This window comes from Scyliorhinus torazame, chromosome 3 (genome assembly GCF_047496885.1).
Source record: "Scyliorhinus torazame isolate Kashiwa2021f chromosome 3, sScyTor2.1, whole genome shotgun sequence".
Taxonomy (NCBI): domain Eukaryota; kingdom Metazoa; phylum Chordata; class Chondrichthyes; order Carcharhiniformes; family Scyliorhinidae; genus Scyliorhinus; species Scyliorhinus torazame.
In genome coordinates, this window is record NC_092709.1 from 295799192 (window position 1) to 295823457 (window position 24266).

The following is a 24266-nucleotide window of genomic DNA, read 5'->3' on the forward strand; positions in this document are numbered from 1 at the left end:
TGGTGGACGGGAGTGGCCTCTTGAAGTCGATACTGAGGCGCTCAAAGGGCCGGGCGGCCTTTACCAGATGGGCCTTGTCTGACCGATAGAAGTGCGGTTTGCACTCCGCGCAGACTTGGCAATCCCTGGTCATGGTTCTGACCTTCTCGATGGAGAAGGGCAGGTTGCGGGACTTAATAAAATGAACAAGCCGGGTGACCCCTGGGTGGCAGAGGTCGTTGTGGAGAGCCCGCAGTCGGTCCTCCTGCGTGCTGGTGCAAGTGCCGCGGGACAGGGCATCTGAGGGCTCGTTGAGTTCCCCAGGACGATACTTAATATCGTAAGTGTAGGTGGAGAGTTCAATCCTCCACCTCAAGATCTTATCATTTTAAATCTTGCCCCGCTGTGCATTGTCAAACATAAAGGCTACCGACCGTTGGTCGGTGACGAGGGTGAACCTCCTAACAGCTAAGTAGTGCCTCCAATGCCGCACAGCTTCCACAATGGTTTGCGCCTCCTTCTCGACAGAGGAGTGTCGAATCTCAGAAGCATTGAGGATTCTAGAGAAGAAGGCTATGGGCCTGCCCGCCTGTTTGAGGGTAGCAGCCAGGGCGACGTCTGACGCATCGCTCTCTCCCTGAAAAAGGATATACTCGTCCACCGCGTGCATGGCGGCCTTAGTGATATCGGCCTTGATGCGGCTGAAGGCCGAGCGTGCCTCAGCCATCAGGGGAAACGTAATGGTCTTAATAAGTGGGCGGGCTTTGTCCGCGTAGTTGGGGACCCACTGGGCTTAGTATGAGAAAAGCCCCAGGCACCGTTTGAGGACCGTGAGGCTGTGGGGAAGGGGAAGTTCCGTGAGGGGGCGCATGCGGTCGGGGTTGGGCCCCAGGACTCCGTTTCCCACGACATAGCCGAGTGTGGCTAGCCGGGTTGTGCGGGAAACGCACTTCTCCCTGTTATATGTGAGGTTGAGGGATTGGGCGGTTTGGGGGAACTTCTTCAGGTTAGCGTCATGGTCCTGCTGGTCATGCATTGTCCAAGTACGGTGGTGACATTGTCCAAGTACGGGTATGTAGCCCGCAGCCCGTACTGGTCCACCATTCGATCCATCGTTCTCTGGAAGACCGAGACCCCATTGATGACGCCGAAAGGGACCCTGAGGAAGTGGAAGAGTCGGCCGGGTGCTTCAAAAGCTGTGTAGTGGCGATCTTCTGGGCGAATCGGGAGCTGGTGGTTGGCAAACTTCAGATCCACCGTAGAGAAAACCCGGTATTGCGCGATCTGGTTGACCATCTCCGCCATGCGGGGGAGGGGGTACGCATCCAGTGCGTGAACCGGTTAATGGTCTGGCTGTAGTCCACCACCATCCGGTTCTTTTCCCCAGTCCTGACAACCACCGCTTGAGCTTTCCACGGGCTGTTGCTGGCCTCGATGACCCCCTCTCTCAAGAGTCGCTGGACCTCTGACTTGATTAAAGTCATATCTTGTGCACTGAACTCTCCTGGTGGCGATGGGCTTACAGTCAGGGGTGAGGTTCGCGAAGACCGAGGAGGGGGCGACCTTAAGGGTCGTGAGGCTACATACCGGGTGGTTGGTAAGGGTCCGACGAACGTCAGGGTCAGGCTTCGGTGACTGCATTGGAAGTCCAGTCCAAGTAGTAGAGGGGCGCAGAGGTGAGAGAGGACATACAGCTTAAAAAGGGCATACTCAGCGCCCTATATCGTGAGGTTTGCGACACAGTACCCCCGGATCCGGATCGAATGGGATCCGGAGGCGAGGGAGATCGTTTGAGATGCGGGGTCGATGCGCAGGGAGCAGCGCCTTACTGTTTCGGGGTGTACGAAGCTCTCCGTGCTCCCGGAGTTGAAGAGACAGGGGGTCTCGTGCCCGTTGACCCGGACGACCATCATGGAACTCCTCAGGTGCTTCGGCCTCGACTGGTCGAGGGTGACGGCGCTGAGCTGCGGATAATCAGTGTAGTCGGAGGAATCTGGGTCATAAAATGGTGGCCCCCACGAGTCGCACGTGTCGGATTGAGCTGAAGATGGCCGCCCCCACGAGTTGCACGTGGCTGATGACACGTCTGAAGGAGGCGTTTCCGGCAGGCACGCAGCCGCATTAAGGGGTCTGCGGGCCTTTGAGTCCATGGGTCGAGCATGAGGAGCTTTCAGCTTCTGGGCTTTCGACCTGGCCAGACAGACTCTGGCAAAGTGACCCTTTTTGCCACAGTCGCTGCATGTCGCGGAGCGGGCTGGGCAACGCTGCCATGGTTGTTGGCCCTGGCCGCAGAAGTAGCACGACAGTCCCCCGGTCTAGGCGGGCAGCCGTGCGGCACAGGCCTGTGGCGTGGCCGGGTCTGGCGACATCCGCTCTGGTAGGCCTCCGCTGACGAGGTGGCTAGTTTTACCGTGTCATGCAGGTCGGTAGCCCCGTTTTCCAGCAGTCGCTACCTGACGTAATTAAAGCGGACCCCAGCCACATAGGTGTCCCGGATCTGCAGCTTCATATGCTCCTCAGCCGTCTCGTCTTGATAATTACAGTTTCTGGCGAGTAGGCTCAGGTTTTCCAGATATTCGTCCAGAGATTCTCCTGCGCGCTGCCGGCGGGTAGTGAGCAGATGCCGCGCGAACACCTCGTTTACAGGCTTGATGAAGCGCTTGTTCAGAATCGCGACCGCTGCCTCGTACGTGGCCGCCTTTTCGATCAAAACTGAAATTCGATGGCTCACCCGGGAGTGGAGGAGGTCCAGCTTGCGAGCTTCGGGGATAGGCGCTTCGGAGGAGCCAAGGTAGGCCTCAAAGCAGCAGAGCCAGTGAGAGAAGATCCCCTTGGCTTCTGGGGCACGGGCGTCTAAGCCGAGTTTTTCTGGCTTGAGAGCGGCATCCATAGTGATGTTGTTTGTGTAATAAATTGATCCACCGTCAATTCAAAGCGAGACCATATGATCAAGTGAACGAAGGCTTTATTACACAATCAACTAGCCTGCCAGTGACTTCTGTACAAATGAGCGCCACCCACTGGGCGCAGGACTATATACCGTCCCGGTGGGGCGGAGCCAGAGGCGGAGCCCACCGGGGTTCCAGCTCAATCCTTAAAAGGTTGAAGGTTACACAGGTACCACATCTCCTGGTGAATACATTTCACCACAACTAGTCTGTGAGACAGCTCTCCAAATTTTGGCAGAACCCCCCAGATGTTAGTGAGGACTTTGCAGAGTCAACAGTGCTGGCTTTACCATTAGTTGTTGGCCATTTCCGTTTGCCAGGTGGACCATCCGGTTTCATTCCTTTGAGGCATTTTAGTGGTTTGATACAACTGAATAGCTTACCAGGCCATTTCAGAGTCAAACACATTACTGTGGGTCTGGAGTCATGGGCGGGATTCTCCGCGATCGGCGCGATGTCCGTCGACCGGCACCAAAAATGGCGCGAATCTGGCATCGCGCCGCCCCAAAGGTGCGGTATTCTCCGCATCTTGAGGGGCCGAGCCCTCACCTTGAGGGGCTAGGCACGTGCCGGACTTATTTCCACCCCGCCAGCTGGCGGGAAAGGCCTTTGGTGCCCTGCCAGCTGGCGCAGAAATGACTTTGCCCTGCGGCGCATGCACGGGTGCGTCAGCGGCCGCTCACGGCATCCCCGCGCATGTGCAGTGGAGGGGGTCTCTTCCACCTCCGTCATAGTGGAGACCATGGCGAAGGCGGAAGGAAAAGAGTGCCCCCACGGCACAGGCCCGCCCGCGGATCGGTGGGCCCTGATCGTGGGCCAGGCCACCGTGGGGGCACACCCCCCCGGGGCCAGATCACCCCGCGCCCCCCCAGGACCCCGGAGCCCGCCCGCGCCGCCTTGTCTCGCCGGTAAGAGATGTGGTTTGATTCTCGCCGGCGGGACAGGCATTCCAACAGCGGGACTTCGGCCCATCGCGAGCCGGAGAATCGCCGGGGGGTGCCCTCCAACTGGCGCAGTGCGATTCCCGCCCCTGCCGAATATCCGGTGCGGAGAATTCGGCAACCGGCGGGGGCGGGATTCACGCCAGCCCCCGCCGATTCTCCGACCCGGCGGGAGGTCGGAGAATCCTGCCCCACATGTAGGCCAGACATGGGGCGAAATTCTCCTACCCACCCCAACACATTTCTGCCCCGACCGGCCGGCGGGAGTCTCCGTAACACCGGCCGGTCAATGGGGTTTCCCATTGTGGGGCAGCCCCACGCCGTCGGGAAACCCCCGGGCGCCGGCAAAACGGAGACTCCCGCCGGCGGAGAATGACGCCCCAGATAAGTCATGATTAGACTTTTAATTCCAGAATTTTTATTTATCAGAGCATTACCCTGGGTCTCTGGATTAGTCTAGTGACAATACAACTATGCCAGCGCCTCCGTCTAATATGCAGGCACAGCAAGTGATTAGGAAGGCAAATGGAGTGTTGTTGTTTATATTGCAAGGGAAATGGAGGATGAGGTAAAAAGTTTTTCTACAATTGTACATGGCCTTGGTGAGAATTTTGACCTCATTTAAAATGGATATAAATGCATTAGAAGCAGTTCTGAGATCAGTCGACTGATCCCTGCAATGAAGAGATTATAGAATGAGGAAAGATTGGACAGATTGGGGCTTTATCAGTTGGAGTTTAGAACAATCAAAGGTGATCATATTGAAACATAAGTTCCTGAGGGGACTTGACAAGGTGAATGTTAAAAGGATGTTTCTCCTTGTCGGAAGGCCGAGAATAATTTAAAAATAAGGGGTCGCCCATTTAAGACAGAGGTGAGGTGACATTTTCTTTCTCCTGGAAAGTTGTGAGTTTTTGGAACTCTCTTTCCCAGAGAGTGCTGGAGGCAGGGTCATTGAATTTATAAGGTAGATGTAGATAGATTCTTGACTAATATGGAATTCAAAGGATAATGGGGTGGGAAAGAATGTGGAGTTGGGGCCACAATCAAATCAGCCCTGATCTTATTGAATGGCAGAGCAGGCTTGCGGATCTGAATGGATGGCACCTGCTCCTAATTCGTATGTTTGTATATTCAGGTTTTGGATACTTACCCAGGTAAATATCCTTTTCATTTTTAACCATCAACACACTCCTGCCCATCTTGGGAGTTAATATCGAGATCGTTAGACCATTCCATGACATTTTTTAGGATGGGCCTTTTGCATTCCATGGATTCACCACTCTCTGGGTGAAGAAATTTCTCTTCACCTCAGTCCTTATCCTCAAGCTATGACCCCTACTTCTGGACTCCCCCACCATCTGGAGCATTCTTTCCTAATCTACTTGTCGAATGCTGTTAGAATTTTATACGTTTCAATGAGCTCCCCGCTCGCTCTTCTAAATTGAAATGAATATAATCCTAACCGACTTAATCTCCGATCATATAACAGTCCTGCCATCCCAGGAACCAGCCTGGTAAACCTTCACTGCACTCCCTCCATAGCAAGAATATCCTTCCTCAGATAAGGACACCAAACTGCACACAGTAGTCCAAGTGTGGGCTCACCAGTGCCCTATACAATTGCAGTAAAACATCCCTATTCAAGTCCTCTCGCTATGAAGGCCAACATACCATTTTCCTTCTTTACTGCCTGCTGTACCTGTGCACATACTTTCAGCGACTAGTGCACGAGGACACCAAAGTCTCACTGTGTATCAACCTCTCTTAATTTACACCCATTTAAATAATAATCTACCTTTTTTGCTACCGAAGCAGATAATCTCACATTTATCCACATTATACTTCATCTGCCATGCATTTGCCCACTCACTCAGCCTGTACAAATCATGCTGAAGCATCTCTGCAACCTCTTCACAGCTCACCCTCCCACCCAACTTTGTATCATCTGCAGATTTGGAGATAATACATTTACTTCCCTATTCCAAATCATTAATATATAATGTGAACAGTTGGGGTCCTCGCACTGATCCCTGCGATACCCCACTAATCACTCTCTGCCAATTGGAAAAAGACCTGTGCGTTCCAACGTTTTGCGTCCAATTTTTTAACCAGCTTTCTATTCATCTCAAGACACTACCCACAATCCCATGCGCTTTAACTTTACATAGTCATCTGCGATGTGAGACCTTGTTGAAAGCCTTCTGAAAGTCCAAATAAACCACATCCACCAGTTCTCTCCGGCCAACTCTACATCTTCAAAGAATTCTCGGAGATTTGTTAAGCATGATTTCCCTTTCATAAATCCATACTGACTTTGTCTGATTATACCATGCTTTCCGAATGCTGTGCAATTAAATCCTTGATTTTTAAAAAAATATATGTTTATTCAAGTTTTCCAACAAAAGTTTTGACAAAACCCCCCCCCAAATAACAGAAGATAAAAGAAACGCAAACACAACAATTAACATTGTACATTGTACAATACATTTACATTGGGGTTCCCCATGTACAATAGCCCCCCCCCATATGACATTTAAAGGTACTCGTAGGGGAAGCCCCCCCCCCCGCCCACCCCCATTCCCCCCCCAACAGAACCCACCCCCCCTCCACCCTAGGGTTGCTGCTGCTGCTGACCTCCTTCTAACGCTCCGCGAGATAGTCTAGGAACAGTTGCCACCGCCTGAAGAACCCCTGCACAGACCCTCGTAAGGCAAACTTTATCCTCTCCAGCTTAATGAACTCTGCCATGTCATTTATCCAGGCTTCTACACTTGGGGGCTTCATGTCCTTCCATAATAATAAGATCCTCCGCCGGGCTACCAGGGACGCAAAGGCCAGGATACCGGCCTCTTTCGCCTCCTGCACTCCCTGCTCGTCCGTTACCCCAAATAATGCCAACCCCCCAACTCGGCTTGACCCGGACTTTCACCACCTTGGACATAGTCCTCGCAAGACCCCTCCAAAACCCCTCCAGTGCCGGGCACGACCAGAACACGTGGACGTGATTTGCCGGACTCCCCGAGCACCTCCCACACCTGTCCTCCACCCCAAAGAACCTACTCATCCTCGCCCCTGTCATATGCGTTCTGTGAACAACCTTGAATTGTATTAGGCTGAGCCTGGCGCAAGAGGAGGAAGAATTAACCCTACTCAGGGCATCAGCCCACAGACCCTCATCTATCTCCTCCCCAAACTCCACCTCCCACTTGCCCTCCTCCTCTTCTTTCAGCTCCTGGTAGATCGCCGAGACCCTGCCTTCTCCAACCCATACACCCGAAATCACCCTGTCCTGGGTCCCCTGTGCCGGGAGCAGCGGGAATTCCCTCACCTGCCATCTCACAAACGCCCTCACTTGCATATACCTAAAAGTATTCCCCGGGGGTAACCCAAACTTCTCCTCCAGCGCCCCTAGGCTTGCAAACGTCCCATCTATGAACAGGCCCCCTATACTCCTAATCCCTGCCCGATGCCAGCTCCGAAATCACCCATCCATCCTTCCCAGGACGAACCGATGATTGTCCCGAATCGGGAACCCAACCGAGGCTCCCACCTCGCCCCTGTGTCGCCTCCACTGCCCCCAGATCTTCAGCGTTGCCGCCACCACTGGACTCGTGGTGCACCTTGTCGGCGAGAGCGGCAGCGGTGCCGTCACCAGCGCCCTCAGGCTCGTGCCCACACAGGACGCCATCTCCAACCTCTTCCACGCCACGCCCTCTCCCTCCATTACCCACTTACGGATCATCGCCACATTGGCTGCCCAATAGTATCCGCACAAATTCGGCAGAGCCAGCCCCCCCCTGTCCCTACCCCGCTCCAGAAACACCCTCTTTACTCTTGGGATCTTATTTGCCCACACGAAACCCATGATGCTCCTGCTTACCCGTTTGAAAAAGGCCTTGGGAATCATAATGGGAAGGCACTGGAACACAAATAGAAACCGTGGGACGACCACCATTTTAACCGACTGCGCCCTGCCCGCCAGCGAGAGTGGCAACACATCCCATCTTTTAAAATCCTCCTCCATCTGCTCCACCAACCGCGTCAAATTGAGTTTGTGCTGGGCCCCGCAACTCCCAGCCACCTGGATCCCTAAGTACCGAAAGCTCCTTTCCGCCCTTTTCAGTGGCAGGTCGTCTATCCCCCTTCTCTGGTCCCCTGGATGCACCACAAAGAGCTCACTTGTCCCTCCATTCAATTTATACCCCGAGAAGTCCCCAAACTCCCTTAGGATCCGCATGACCTCCGCCATCCCCTCCACTGGGTCTGCCACATACAGCAACAGGTCGTCCGCATATAGCGACACCCGATGTTCCTCTCCCCCATGGACCAGTCCCCTCCATTTCCTGGACTCCCTTAGTGCCATGGCCAAGGGCTCAATTGCCAGTGCAAACAGCAAGGGGGACAGGGGGCACCTCTGCCTCGTCCCTCGGTACAGCCGAAAGTACTCCGACCTCCGCCGATTCGTAGCCACGCTTGCCACCGGGGCTCTATATAACAATCTGACCCAGCCGATAAACCCCTCCCCGAACCCAAACCTCCGCAACACTTCCCAAAGATACTCCCACTCCACCCGGTCGAAAGCCTTCTCCGCGTCCATAGCTGCCACTACCTCCGCTTCTCCCTCCACCGAGGGCATCATAATCACGTTGAGGAGCCTCCGCACGTTAGTATTTAGCTATCTGCCCTTTACGAACCCCATCTGGTCCTCATGAATTACCCCCGGGACACAGTCCTCAATTCTCGTAGCCAGCACTTTTGCCATCCACTTAGCATCCACATTAAGGAGCGAGATCGGTCTATACGACCCACACTGCAGTGGGTCCTTCAGGATCAGAGAGATCAGCGCCCCGGACATTGTCAGGGGCAAGGTCCCCTCCTCCCTAGCCTCGTTGAAAGTCCTCACTAGCAACGGGCCTAGCAGATCTGCATACTTCCTTTAAAACCCGACCGGGAACCCGTCCGGCCCTGGTGCCTTCCCCGCCTGCATGCTCCCCAATCCTTTAACCAGCTCCTCCAGCCCTATTGGCGCCCCTAAACCAGCCACCTCCTGCTCCTCCACCCTCGGGAACCTCAGCTGATCCAAGAATCGTCGCATCCCCTTTTCCCCCGCTGGGGGCTCAGATCTGTACAAATCCCCATAAAAGTCCCTAAATACCTCATTTATTCTCTCCGCACTCCGCACCGTATTCCCCCCTCTATCCTTAATTCCATCTATCTCCCTCGCTGCCTCCCTCTTACGAAGCTGGTGTGCCAGCATCCGACTCGCCTTCTCCCCATACTCATACATCGCCCCCTGCGCTTTCCTCCAATGTGCCTCTGCTTTCCCTGTGGTCAACAGGTCGAACTCCGTCTGGAGATTCCGTCGCTCCCTGAGTAGCCCCTCCTCGGGGGCCTCGGCATACCTCCTATCCACCCTTAAAATCTCCCCCACCAACCTCTCTCTCCCTCCCCTCTCTCTTCTCCCTATGGGCCCTAATGGAGATTAGCTCTCCCCTAACCACCGCCTTCAGCGCCTCCCAGACTACCCCCACCTGCACCTCCCCGTTGTCGTTGGCCTCCAAATATCTTTCAATGCACCCCTGCACCTGCCCACAAACCTCCTCACCTGCCAACAGTCCCATATCCAGGTGCCACAACGGGCGCTGGTCCCTCTCTTCCTCCAACTCCAGCTCCACCCAGTGCGGGGCGTGGTCTGAGATGGCTATGGCCGAGTACTCCGTTCCCTCCACTTTCGGGATTAGCGCCCTGCTCAGAACAAAAAAATCTATCCGGGAGTAGGCTCTATGGACGTGGGAAAAGAATGAAATTTCCGTGGCCTGGAGCCTGACAAACCTCCATGGGTCCACTCCTCCCATCTGGTCCATAAATCCCCTAAGCACCTTGGCCGCAGCCGGCCTCTTACCCATCCTAGACCGCGAGCGATCCAATGCTGGGTCCAGCACCGTGTTGAAATCCCCCCCATTATCAAGCTTCCTACCCTCCAGGTCCGGAATCCGACCCAGCATGCGTTTCATAAATCCGGCATCATCCCAATTCGGAGCATATACATTTACCAGTACCACCCGCACCCCCTGCAGCCTACCGCTCACCATCGCATATCGACCTCCAATATCCACTATAGTATTCATTGCCTCAAATGACACCCACTTCCCCACTAGTATTGCAACCCCTCTGTTCTTCGCATTCAGTCCCGAATGGAACACCTGTCCTACCCATCCCTTTCTCAGCCTAACCTGATCTGCCACCTTCATAAGAACATAAGAACTAGGATCAGGAGTAGGCCATCTGGCCCCTCATGCCTGCTCCACCATTCAATGAGATCATGGCTGATCTTTTGTGGACTCAGCTCCACTTTCCGGCCCGAACACTATAACCCTTAATCCCTTTATTCTTCAAAAAACTATCTATCTTTATCTTAAAAACATTTAATGAAGGAGCCTCTACTGCTTCACTGGGCAAGGAATTCCATAGATTCACAACCCTTTGGGTGAAGAAGTTCCTCCTAAACTCAGTCCTAAATCTACTTCCACTTATTTTGAGGCTATGCCCCCTAGTTCTGCTTTCACCCACCAGTGGAAACAACCTGCCCGCATCTATCCTATCTATTCCCTTCATAATCTTATATGTTTCTAAAAAGATCCCCCCTCATCCTTCTAAATTCCAACGAGTACAGTCCCAGTCTACTCAGCCTCTCCTCGTAATCCAACCCCTTCAGCTCTGGGATTAACCTAGTGAATCTCCTCTACACACCCTCCAGTGCCAGTACGTCCTTTCTCAAGTAAGGAGACCAAAACTGAACACAATACTCCAGGTGTGGCCCCACTAATACCTTATACAATTGCAGCATAACCTCCCTAGTCTTAAACTCCATCCCTCTAGCATCTAGCGTCTCCTGAAGCATAACCACGTCTGCCTTCAGTCGCTTTAAGTGCGCGAACACCCGGGCCCTCTTGACCGGCCCGTTCAGGCCCCTCACATTCCAAGTTATCAGCCGGATTGGGGGGCTGCCCCCCCCCCCCCCCCCCCCACCAAACTGCCGACTACCCATCTCCTTTTCTAGGCCAGTCACATGCCTGCGCCTCCCTCACCCTCCAGTCCCCCAGACGGCGGACCCCCACCCTGACCACCTCTCCTACTTCCAGCTTCCCTTTGGCCAATGCAGCAGCAACCCTATCCCCCCCCCCTCTACTCACCCCTTCCCCCGCTAGATCTACATCTAGCCCTATTGCTCCCCCCATAACACTCCCGTAAGTCAGCTGACTCCTGCTGACCCCAGCCTCTCCCGCCATTCCATCAACCCCCCAGTGTGAGAATCCCCCCTCCCTGGCAGTCAGTGTGCGCCCCCCTCCAGCACCACCCATTCCCCCCCCCCCCCCGGCCCCCCACCCCCGTCCTTCTCTAGCGCGGGAAAAAGCCCGCGCCTTTCTGAACTGGCCCCGACCCCTCTGGCGCAGCTCCTTTTGCGGCCTTACCCCAATTCCCCTCCCCGGGCCTCCACTCCCCCTCTTCCCTCGTGGGGGTTTGGCCCTCCAGCACCGACGCATCCACTCTCCCACAGTCTCTCCATCAAGTCCCTTCACCCATCCCCACCCAGCACCCTGACACAAAGAACATTCCCCAAACGTAGCAAACACAACAAACATCCCCCCACACCAAACCCTCAATCTGAGTCCAACTTTTCAGTCCGTAAGAAGCTCCATGCCTCATCAGGCGTTTCGAAGTAGTGGTGTCGATCCTGGAACGTGACCCACAGTCGCGCTGGCTGCAGCATACCGAACTTCACCCCCTTTCGATGGAGCACCGCCTTGGCCCGATTAAAACCAGCTCTTTTCTTAGCCACCTCTGCACTCCAGTCCTGGTCGATTCGGATCTCCGTATTCTCCCACCTGCTGCTCCACTCTTTCTTGGCCCATCTCAGGACACTCTCTCTGTCCATAAAGCGGTGAAACCTCACCACTACAGCCCTTGGCGGTTCGTTGGCCTTGGGTCTCCTTGCCAAGACCCGATGCGCCCCATCCAGCTCCAGGGGGCTCGGGAAAGCTCCCGCGCCCATCAGCGAATTGAGCATTATGCTCACATATGCCCCGACATCGGGCCCCTCCACTCCCTCAGGGAGACCCAGAATCCAAAGATTTTTCCTCCTCGACCTATTCTCCAGGTCCTCAAATCTTTCTGCCCACCTCTTGTGCAGCACCTCGTGCGCCTCCACCTTCACTGCCAGGCCTAAGATCTCGTCCTCGTTCTCCGAGGCTTTTTGCCGCACCTCTCGAATCGCCGCCCCTTGGGCCTTCTGGGTCTCCACTAGCTTTTCAATCGCCGCCTTCATTGGCGCCAGCATTTCGGTCTTCAGCTCCTCAAAGCAGCGTCTAAGAAACCCCTGCTGCTCCTGTGACCACTGCGCCCATACTGCTTGGTCTCCACTCGCCGCCATCTTGTTTTTCCTCCCTCTCACTTTTCGCTGCTCCAAGATCACCTTTTTCACCGCTCCACTCCTGGTCCAATCCATTTTCTGCCGGGGGGGGGACCTTGCTGTCACCTTCCCACACTGGAAGCCGTCGAACAATTGCCGTTGGGGCTCCTCTAGAGAGCCCAAAACTCCGTTCTCAATGGGAGCTGCCGAACGTGCGACCTACCGAGGCATATCCGCAACCGGAAGTCTCAATGAAATCCTTGATAATGGTCTCCAGCAACTTCCCTACTCCTGGCATTCGGCTCACTGGTCTATAGTTCCATTTTCTTTCTACTTCCATTTTTTTGAAGAGTGGGGTTGTAATCATAGAATTTACAGTGCAGAAGGAAGCCATTCAGCCCATCGAGTCTGCACCAGCCCTTGGAAAGAGCACCCTACCTAAGCCCACACCTCCACCCTATCCCCATAACTCAGTAACCACACCTAAACTTTCTTTTTGGACACTAAGGGCAATTTAGCATGGCCAGTCCACCTAACCTGCACATCTTTGGACTGTGGGAGAAAACCGAAGGAAACCCACGCAGTCACGGGGAGAAAGTGCAAACTCCGAACAGACAGTGACCCAAGCCGGGAATCGAACCTGGGACCCAGGAGCTGTGAAGCAACTGTGATAACCACTGTGCTACCGTGCATCCCTTAATAGTTACCCTCCAATCTGTAGTAACCATTGCAGAGTCCCCTCCGTATAGTGTTAGCACTGCTGACTCACATCGCCAAGAACCCGGGCGACAGCCTGTGTGAACAAAGAAAGGTGCAGCAAAGGAACAGGCCGTTCGGCCCTCCAAGCCTGCGCCGACCATGCTGCCCGTCTAAACTAAAATCTTCTACACTTCCGGGGTCTGTATCCCTCTATTCCCATCCTATTCATGTATTTGACAAGATGCTCCTTAAACATCACTATCGTCCCTGCTTCCACCACCTCCTCCGGCAGCGAGTTCCAGGCACCCACTACCCTCTGTGTAAAAAAACTTAACTCGTACATCTCCTCTAAACCTATATCCCCAAGTAATTAACCCCTCTACTCTGGGAAAAAGTCTCTGACTATCCACTCTGTCTATGCCCCTCATAATTTTGTAGACCTCTATCAGGTCGCCCCTCAACCTCCTTTGTTCTAGTGAGAACAAACCAAGTTTATTCAACCTCTCCTCATAGCTAATGCCCTCCATACTAGGCAACATCCTGGTAAATCTCTTCTGCACCCTCTCTAAAGCCTCCACATCCTTCTGGTAGCGTGTTGACCAGAATTGAACACTAATCCAAGTGTGGCCTAACTAAGGTTCTATACAGCTGCAACATGACTTGCCAATTTTTATACTCAATGGCCCGGCCAATGAAGGCAAGCATGCCGTATTCCTCCTTGACTACCTTCTCCACCCGTGTTGCCCCTTTCAGTGACCTGTGGACCTGTACACCAAGATCTCTCTGACTGTCAATACTCTTGAGGGTTCTACCATTCACTGTATATTTCCTACCTGTATTAGACCTTCCAAAATGCATTACCTCACATTTGTCCGGATTAAACTCCATCTGCCATCTCGCCGCCCAAGTCTCCAAATGATCTAAATCCTGCTGTAGCCTCCGACAGTCCTCATCGCTATCCGCAATCCCACCAACGCTCGTGTCGTCCGCAAACTTACTAATCAGACCAGTTACATTTTCCTCCAAATCATTTATATATACTACGAACAGCAAAGGTCCCAGCACTGATCCCTGCAGAACACCACTAGTCACAGCCCTCCAATCAGAAAAGCACCCTTCCATTGCTACTCTCTGCCTTCTATGACCTAGCCAGTTCTGTATCAATCTTGCCAACTCACCTCTGATCCCGTGTGACTTCACCTTTTGTACCAGTCTGCCATGAGGGAGCTTGTCAAAGGCCTTACTGAAGTCCATATAGACAACATCCACTGCTCTTCCTGCATCAATCATCTTTGTGACCTCCTCGAAAAACTGTATCAAGTTAGTGAGACACGACCTCCCCTTCACAAAACCATGCTGCCTCTCGCTAATACGACCACTTGCTTCCCAATGGGAGTAGATCCTGTCCCGAAGAATTCTCTCCAGTAATTTCCCTACCACTGACGTAAGGCTCACTGGCCTGTAGTTCCCTGGATTATCCTTGCTACCCTTCTTAAACAAAGGAACAACATTGGCTATTCTCCAGTCCTCAGGGACATCACCTGAAGACAGTGAGGATCCAAAGATTTCTATCAAGGCCTGAGCAATTTCCTCTCTTGTCTCCTTCAGTATTCTGGGGTCGATCCCATCAGGCCCTGGGGACTTATCACTTTAACATTTTCAAGACGCCCAACACCTCATCTTTTTGGATGTCAATGTGACCCAGGCTATCTACACACCCCTCTCCAGATTCAACATCCACCAATTCCTTCTCTTTGGTGAATACTGATGCAAAGTATTTATTTAGCACCTCGCCCATTTCCTCTGGCTCCACACATAAATTTCTTCCCCTGTCCTTCAATGGGCCAACCCTTTCCCTGGCTACCCTGAAGTTTACATGTTCTTCCCATGTCTACATGAATTTCCCCCGGTGTTCCAGTTTCCTCCCACAGTCCAAAGATGTGCAGGTTAGGTGGATTGACCATGTTAAAATTGCCCCTTAGTGTCCAAAGATGTGCAGGTTAGGTGGATTGACCATGCTAAAATTGCAATAAAAGGGACAGTAGCAACATGGATATGAAATTGGCAGGGAACAGTAAGTAGTGGTTAATGGATTTATTTTGGACTGGTAGAAGGTTTGTAATGGAGTTTACCAGGTGAGTTTTGGGACTCTTACTCTTCCTGATATATATTAATGATCTAGACATTGGTGTACAGGGAACAATTACAAAGTTTCTGGATGATAAGCTTGGAAGCACTGAACTGTGAGGAGGATAGTGTGGAACTTCAAGAGGACATTGACAGGTTGGTGGAGTGGGCAGGCAAGTAGCAGTTGGGATTCAATTCAATGAAGAGATTCATTTGGTTTGAAGATCATGGGAAGACAATGAGTGGGATCCTCCGGTCCCGCTGCAGTGAATGGAGCTTTGGCTGAGTGCCAAATTCTCCGTTCTCGCTGGCAGCGATGGGCGAATTCGGAACAGAGGATCCCAGCCAATATAAAATAAAGAGTACAAATATAAAATGGGTGCAGGAGCAGAGGGTGTATATGTGCACAAGTAATTGAAGGCGGCAGGACCGTTTGAGAGGGGTGTTTAATAAGTATACAGTGTCTTAGGCTTTATTAATAGGGGAATTAAGAGTACAAAAGCAAGGATGTTATATTAAACCTCAACTGGAATATTGCGTCCAATTCTGGACACCACAACTTAGATAAAAATCATGAGTATGGTTCTAAGGGGTGAGGAACGTTTGAGTTTTTGGAGAGGTTGGAATTGATATCCATGGAAAAGACCATGAGAGGAGTTTTGGTATATGTATTCAAAATCATGAGAAAACTGGATAGAGCAGACATCGGAAAAACAGTTTCCAGTAGTGGAAGAATCGAGAACAAGAGGGCACAGATTTTTAAGGTCATTGGCAAATGAAGAAATGCAGACACGAGGAGAAACATTTTCATGCAGTGAGTAGTTAAGATCTGGAATGTGTCCTGAGAGTGTGACGGAGGCAGATACAATTGAGGCACCAAGAGGGAATTGGTTTATTATCTGAAATGGAAGAATGTACAGGGTTTCAGGGAGAAGGCGTGAGTCTGAGGTTAATTGCTCATTCAGAGAGCCAGCGTAGATGTGACCGATCGAATGGCCTCCTCGTGCTGTTTGAATTCTGTGATTCTATTCCTCTCGGTATTTTTCGGTATTCTTTGGAGGGTCCTATTGAAGCATCTGTTGCAGTTGCCCATCTACCTTTCTCACTTAACCTTCTTGACAATCAGCTTGATGGATGTTGATGTCATCTCCCGAATCTTCTTCTTGCCCCGCTCAGCCAACCTGTCACTGCCCCTTGAATATAATTTCCAAGTAATGGATGATGCACAGAAAGATTTATACTTTCTCTTTTCAGTGGAGAAAAATACAAAGAACCCACAACAGGTGGCAAAGGAACGAGAACAACTGATTAAATCAATTGAACAGCAGGAAAAGGTGGAAGAAGAGAGATTGGCCAGGTATGTGGTTGTGGAATATATATGGTGTGGATGTAAAAATCATCTGCTTATCAATGTTAAAATGTAAGACCTAAATGTGAAATACATTATATAGTGACTCTGATGCTTGTTGGTGGGTAGTGGGCTCAGAAACGGCTGAAGTCCACAAAGGCTCTAAAGTAATATCAATGTAAAGGTTAAAAAGCATGGCTTTATCTGACTTTTGAAACCAATGATTATGCAGAAAATAACTCTCTTGGTTAAAGTTATCTTTATCAATTATACTAAATTCGATGGTTTAGATATCACTCAGGTTGAACATAGCCAACCTGTGCCTTGTTTGACCCTAGCTGAGTTTCAAACCTTACATTTGCTCCATCACCATGTGTACTTACTCCATCTCCATAACATACTCAATCTCAACCCACTACTGAGACCCCTTCAGCTTGTTTGGCTTAGTTATTCTAAGATATGCTCACAGGCCTTCAGAATTCTATCCTAAACTCCAACTCATCCAGAACACTGTTGCTATGATCTTATTCCATGCAAATATCTGCATTCGCACATCCTCTGTCCATACCAACCTTCAATGGCACCCACGTCCAAAATTCGTTGAACTTGAGGTCTTTATTCCTCTTTTTCAAATGAACCTGCTTCAGCCAATCTCTGCAGTCTTCTCTAATCTTTACCCCAGGACACATTGGCTGCTCTTCCATCTTTGGTCATATTTGTGTAACTTAAATTAAAATCGGCAAGAAAATGAAGGCGGGAGCAGCAAGCTCAGCAGGTAATAACTTTTTCAAATAATCCTGTGAGTCAGGAATAGCAGGAATCCTGCCCTTGGCTCCTCAAATAACTCTTCTGGTGATCACAACCTCTTCCTGTTGCCATCAGAAGTCAACCACCCCCAACCCCTTCACCCACTCAGGCTAACACCGACTTCCTCCACCCCGTAACAAGTCCTGACCTTTCCCGCTCTCCCAATTTCCATGTTGCAATCCCCCATTCCTGATCTTTAAGTTTCCTGGAAATCATTCCTGAGGATTCCTGATTGTGGCCTTCTATTGCTGACTTTCCCACCTGGCAACTGGCAGTCAACCTGCCCCAGAACTGTGCTCCCCTTCTCCCTCCTCATAAATTTCGAGGCTCACCACTTACATCTAGAAACATAGAAAATATGAGCAGGAGGATGCCATTTGGCCCGTTGAGACTACTCCGCCATTCTTTATGATCATGGCTGATCATCCAATTCAATAGCCTAATCCTGCATTCTCTCCATATCCTTTAATCCTCTTCGCCCTAAATGCTATATCTAACTGCTTCTTGAAAATATGCAATGTTCTGGCCTCAACTACTTCCTCTGGTAACGGATTTCACAGGCCGATGACCACTCTCTGGGTGAAGAACTTTCTCCTCACCTTTGTCCTAAATGGTCTACCCCGTATCCTCTGACTGTGACCCCTGGTTCTGGACCCCTGGATCGAGAACATCCTTCCTGCATCGACCCTGTCTAGACCTTTTTAAAAAAAAAAAGAATTTAGAGTACCCAATACATTTTTTCCAATTAAAGGGCAATTTAGCGTGGCCAATTCATCTACGCTGCACATCTTTGGGTTGTGGGGGCGAAACCCACTCAAACACGGGGAGAATGTGTAAACTCCACACGGACAGTGACCCAGGGCGTATTCGAACCTGGGACCTCGGTGCTGTGAGGCAGCAGTGCTAACCACTGAATTTATTGATTTCTATGAGATCCCCCCATATTCTTCTGAACTCCACGAATACAATCCTAACCGATACAATCTCTCCTCATATATCAGTCCCGTAATTCCATGAATCAGTCTGGTAAACCTTTGCTGCACGCCCTCGAGAGCAGGAACATCCTTCCTCAGATGAGGAGACCAAAACTGCACACAATACAGGTGTGGCCTCACTAAGGCCCTGTATTATTGCAGCAAGACATCCCTGCCTCTGTGCTTGAATCCTCTCACTATGAAGGACAACGTACCATTTGCCTTCTTTACCACCTGCTGTACCTGCATGCTTACATTCAGTGACTGGTGTACCAGGACACCAAGGTCTTGTTGCACATTCCCCTCTCCGAATTTATGACCATTTCAGATAATATTCTGCCTTCCTGTGTTTGCTACCAAAGTGGATAACCTCGCATTTCTCCAAATCTGCCATTCATTTGCCCACTCACTCAACTTGTCCAAATCACACTGAAGGATCTCTGCATCCTCTTCACCGCTCACCCTCTCACACAACTGGGTCATCTGCAAATTTGACGATATTACATTTTGTTCCCTCACCTAAATCATTAATATAAATAGTGAATAAATATCCCTGGTTTGTGACTTCTCTTCCCATCATTAAAAACTTCCTCAGGACTTTTCTATTTCACCATACTATTGACACATAACTTGTCTGCCACAGTGTTTGGTGTCATCTGATGCCCAGTAAAGAATTTGTGGATATTTGTACTGTGTCTGTTTTCCTCCCCTCCAAACATGCCTCATGGGGCAGAATTTAATGTTGGTGTTGATGTCTCACCCACAGGCTGGAGAACTGGCAGGAATCTCATGTTACCATGAGGGAAGGCCTGCCAGAATTAAGTGCCCATAAGGCACTTAACTAGCCAGCCTTTGAAAGGGCACCCACCGTCCTAATGATAGGAAAATTAGAAGCATTGATAAACCAGCACTGTAGCACAGTAGTCAGCACAGTTGCTTCACAGCTCCAGGGTCCCAGGTTCGATTTCAGGCTTGGGTCACTGTCGGTGCGGAGTCTCCCTGTGTGTGCGTGGGTTTCCTCTGGGTGCTCCGGTATCCTCCCACAGTCCAAAGATGTGCAGATTAGGTGGATTGGCTATGATAAATTGCCCTTAATGTCCAAAAAGGTTGGGTGGGATTACTGGATTACGGGGACAGGGTGGAGGCGTGGGCTTAAGTGGGATGCTCTTTCCAAGTGCCCTGCAGACTCGATGGGCCAAATGGCCTCCTTCTGCACTGTAAATTCTGTGATCTATGAGCTACATTGTCCATGTTTGATTCCCTAACCTGCTGCTTTCCCAATGAGTAAATTCTACATAGGATTGAGGAGAATGATGAAAGATGGTCACAGAATGTCACAGGATATCACAAGATGTTGTATGTTACTTAAAAAAAAACATTTTATTGAAGGAATTTTCAAATATATACATAACAAAGAAACAGAACCCCCCCCCCCATCCCAATGAACACGCTCTACTCTCCCTGCTGCCACTCCGGCACCCATCCCCCTTTTCCATAAGAACAAAAGACATGGGAGCAGAATTAGGCCACTCGGCCCATCAAGTCTGCTCCGCCATTCAATCATGGCTTATATTTTTCTCATCCACATTCTCCTGCCTTCTCCCCATAACCCTTGATCCCCTTATTAATCAAGAACCTATCTATCTCTGTCTTGAAGACACTCAGTGATTTGGCCTGCACAGCCTTTTGGGCAAAGAGTTCCACAGACTCGTCACCCTCTGGCTGAAGAAATTCCTCCTCATCTCGGTTTTTTAAAATCGTCCCTTTCGTCTGAGATTGTGTCCTCTGCTTCTTGTTTTTCCTACAAGTGGAAACATCCTCTCCACGTCCATTCTATCCAGGCCTCACAGTATCCTGTAGGTTTCAATAAGATCCCCCCTCATCCTTCTGAACTCCAACGAGTACAGACCCACAGTGCTCAACTGCTCTTCATTCCAGGGATCATTCTTGTGAACCTCCTCTGGACCCTTTCCAAGGCCAGCACATCCTTCCTTAGATACGGGGCCCAAAATTGCTCACAATACTCCAAATGGGGTCTGACCAGAGCCTTATACAGCCTTAGAAGTATATCCCTGGTCTTGTATTCTAGCCCTCTTGACATGAATGTTAACATTGCATTTGCCTTCCTAACTGCTGACTGAACCTGCACGTTGACCTTAACAGAATTGTGAACAAGGTCTCCCAAGTCTCTTTGTGCTTCTCATTTCCTAAGCGTTTCCCCATTTAGAAAAGTTTATGCCTCCATTTCTCCTTCCAAGTTTTTCACCTGAACCCCCCAGCCCAAACAGAAATAACAGAACCTCCACCCCACTGACACTTCAATACTCTATAATGAAGTTGATAAACAGCTTCCACCTCGAGGTGAGCTCCTCCTCCGCAGCTCAAATGGTGAACTTGGTCTCCAGCTCCATCTACAAGTTTGCTGATGACACAACCATAGTGGGTTGGATCTCGAACAATGATGAGTCAGAGTACAGGAGGGAGATAGAGAACCTAGTGGCATGGTGTACTGACAACAATCTCTCCCTCAATGTCAGTAAAACCGAAGAGCTGGTCATTGACTTCAGGAAGTGAAGTTTCTTACACACCCCTATCTGCATCAGTGGTGCTGAGGTGAAGAGGGTTGACAGCTTCAAATTCTTAGTTCTGCACATCACTAACAATCTGTCCTGGTCCACCCACATCGGCGCAATGACCAAGAAAGCACAACAGAGCCTATATTTTCTCAGGAAACTAAAGATATTTGGCATGTCCACATTGATTCTTACCAATTTTTACACATGCACCATAGAAAGCATCCTATCTGGCTGCATCACAGCCTGGTATAGCAACTGCTCGGCTCAAGACCGTAAGAAGCTCCAGAGTCGTGAACACCGCCCAGTCCATCAAGCAAACCCATCTCCCATCCATTGACCGCTGCCTTGGCAAGGCGGGCAGCATAATCAAAGACCCCTCCCACCTAGGTTATTCTCTCTTCCAATCACTTCCATTGGGCAGGAGATACAAAAGTATGAGAACACACACTAACAAATTCAAAAACAGCTTCATCCTCGATGTTGCCCTGAATGACTCTCTTATGGACTGGACTGATCTCCATGCGTCCGTATGCGTCCGTATGCGTCACCCAATGTCTATGTATTTACATTGGGTAACTATCGTATGACCTATGTTTTAATGTATAAAATGATTTGCCTGGACAGTACGCAGGACAATACTTTTCACTGTACCTTGTACACATGACAAACCCAAACCCATATCTAAATCTTCTCCAAATGCAAAACTCTGCCAAATCGCTCAACCATACGCCTGCCCTCGGTGGCTCCCAGTCATGCCAGCATAACAACATCCCTGGGCTATGAGGGAGGCAAAGGCCAACACGTCGGCCTCCCCACCTATACTCCCCGATCCTCTGACACTCCAAATATTGCTACCATCAGACGCAGGGCTACCTCTACCCCCAAAGTCTTTGGCATTACGTCCACAAATCCAACCCAAAACCCCCTCAACCTCGGACACGCCCAAAACATGTGGACATGATTCGTCGGCATTGTATATTACTTTGACCACTCTCAGGACTGGGTGGACTGGAAGGCGTATTGGACAGTTTGAAACACGTTGGGATAGAAATGATTCAGAACAATGGAGAAAAAGCAAAGGTTGGATAGACGACTAGCCGGAGAAATGGAAGGTTTGAGGATTTTTTTAACCAGCATGGTTTACTGGAGGAGGTCTTGTGGTGCAGTTGGTAGCACCCCTGACTCTGAGACAGAAGCTCTGGGTTTGAGTTCCATACCAAGACTTGGTGACCTAGGAAGGTGCACTCATGACTGTTAGCTATCAACTTGCGAATCGTTCTGCCAGTGACTGGTGCCAAGGGTGGGAGAGTCTCCTGGTTAGCCATGCTTGATGTGGAGTGGTGCCCTCAGACAATATGCTCTGGTGACAGACTGGTGACCTCTTCGAGGAAACACTAACCACGGAAACAGATATAAGCATGTACATTTTCTGCTTGATACATCACATGGCACGGGAAAACAAAATATAAATCTTTTACTGTAGGAATAGAAATAATGTAATGCATCTGAATGGTCAGCAGATGGTGCAAGATGACTATTAATTTTTAAAAATGAATTTAGAGTACCCAAATATTTTTTCCCTAATTAAGGGGCAATTTAGCATGGCCAATCCGCCTACCCTGCACAACTTTTTGGGTTGTGGGGGTGAGACCCACGCAGACACTGGGAGGATGCGCAACCTCCACACGGACAGTGACCCGGGCGCCAGGATCGAGCCCGGGTCCTCGACGCCGTGAGGCAGCAGTGCTAACCACTGCACCTCCGTGCCGCCCCTAAGTTGACCATTAATAAAGTGAAATCTCACCTACTTAGTTGCCAAAAAGACTCCTTTAAAGCAATGGGCAGGATTTTTTAGCTGGCATCATCATTTAGCTTCCCATCATCCGAAGAGCCGGCAGAGAACACATGCTCACCTAGATTGGCTGACAGGCAGCCATTTAACTTCAACATGCGTTAATTGGCTTCAGGCAGGGCTTCTGCCTCTCACTTGGGAGGAAGTACCCCAGTAGAGAGCTGCCAGCCAATCTGTACTGCTAACGTCTCTCTAGTCTCTGCAGTGCCAGAATCTACAGCAAACCGGACTGGAACTGCATTCAGTCCATTGATCCCAAGTTCCATGAGTCCAGGACCAAGTGAGTTTTGGTTGTCTCAAGGTGGGGAGAGGTGAGGCCTGGGGAGGTGGACAGAGAGGCATTGGGGTGTTGGTCGAGCTGGGGGGAGGGGGTGGGGGGGTGGGGGGGGTGGGGGGGGTAAAGGTGAGGAACTTCTGCAGGTGTCAGACCATTTGTAGGGTGAGGTGAAACGGACACTGCTGATGAAGGCACATCCTCTCCTTCCCCACCCGCGATCTAAACAGGATTAATTTCCGAACTCCAGCTTGCCATTAAACCCCTTCCGCCTGTAAATTGAGGCTGGGTGGACACAAATCAGCCCAATAATCAGCCCAAATCTGTCAATAATTGGCCACTTAGAAGCCTCAACTGGGGCAAAGGCGGATGGGCCTCATCCATCCAAACCTAAAATTGAACAGAGGTTGGGGCAGACGGGAACGCATTGGAAGGCCATGCAATAAATGTTATCCCCCCACTGCCAACAAACCCATCGGCAGAGGGACATAACATTTTGCCCAATGTTTCAGCTTTCAAGACGCGGCCCCAAATATGCTTTGAAGCTTCACCAACTTTCACAAGGTCCCTGTCAATTCTTGTTGTACTCAGTTGGCATTGTAAGGGGACAGCACTTCCACCAAATCTTTGAAAAAAGACCTTCGAAGATGACCCCAGAATAGTGGAAATTAGGAAGTTACAACTTCCCTGGCTCATTTATCTCATGAAGCATACTGGTATCCAGCTGGACTGCACTGAGTAGGTACCAGAGACAAGATGGGTGTTCTGATTAGATCTTAAAATGTTATTAGATCAGCACCCTTGCACAGCTGGTTTTTCAAGGTGCTACTTGGACAGCTCTTCAGCACCCTCCTTGATACAAGCAACACTGAATCTTCTGGCTGCCTGCCACTGGCAGGTACTTACTGACCCCATGTAAATTAAGTGCCTACTCACTGACCCTGCCAGTTCCGGCAGGAGTTGGGGGTGATGGAAATGGATGTGTGAAGGCTGGGCATTCCTGAATGCAACCTTACTATAGCCACCAGGCTTTTCTTAGTTTATTTTCTCAGGAGGTTGAAGTGAGAATATAAGAAGACAGATGGTAACAGTCTCCAGCCTACTTTTGCTCTTACTTTTCGTCATAATTTTGACCCAATCCTTAACCTGACCATACGGATAATGCCAGCATGCTGCTTGTGGTGGGTGGACATTACCAGGCCTGATTTTTGTCCTTCATGTAATATACTCACCATTAGAACATAGAACATAGAACATACAGTGCAGAAGGAGGCCATTCGGCCCTTCGAGTCTGCACCGACCCACTTAAGCCCTCACTTCCACCCTAT

At 50.5% G+C, this 24266-nt stretch overlaps 1 protein-coding gene across 1 annotated transcript in view; it reads left to right on the top strand.

The window, feature by feature from the left end:
• Positions 1 to 24266, top strand: part of cfap53 (cilia and flagella associated protein 53) — a 77073-nt gene that overhangs the window by 51895 nt on the left and 912 nt on the right. The window contains exon 7 of the mRNA XM_072497423.1: positions 16362 to 16464. Within this exon, the coding sequence (XP_072353524.1) occupies positions 16362 to 16464 (103 nt within the window). The remainder of the gene's footprint in view (positions 1 to 16361; positions 16465 to 24266) is intronic.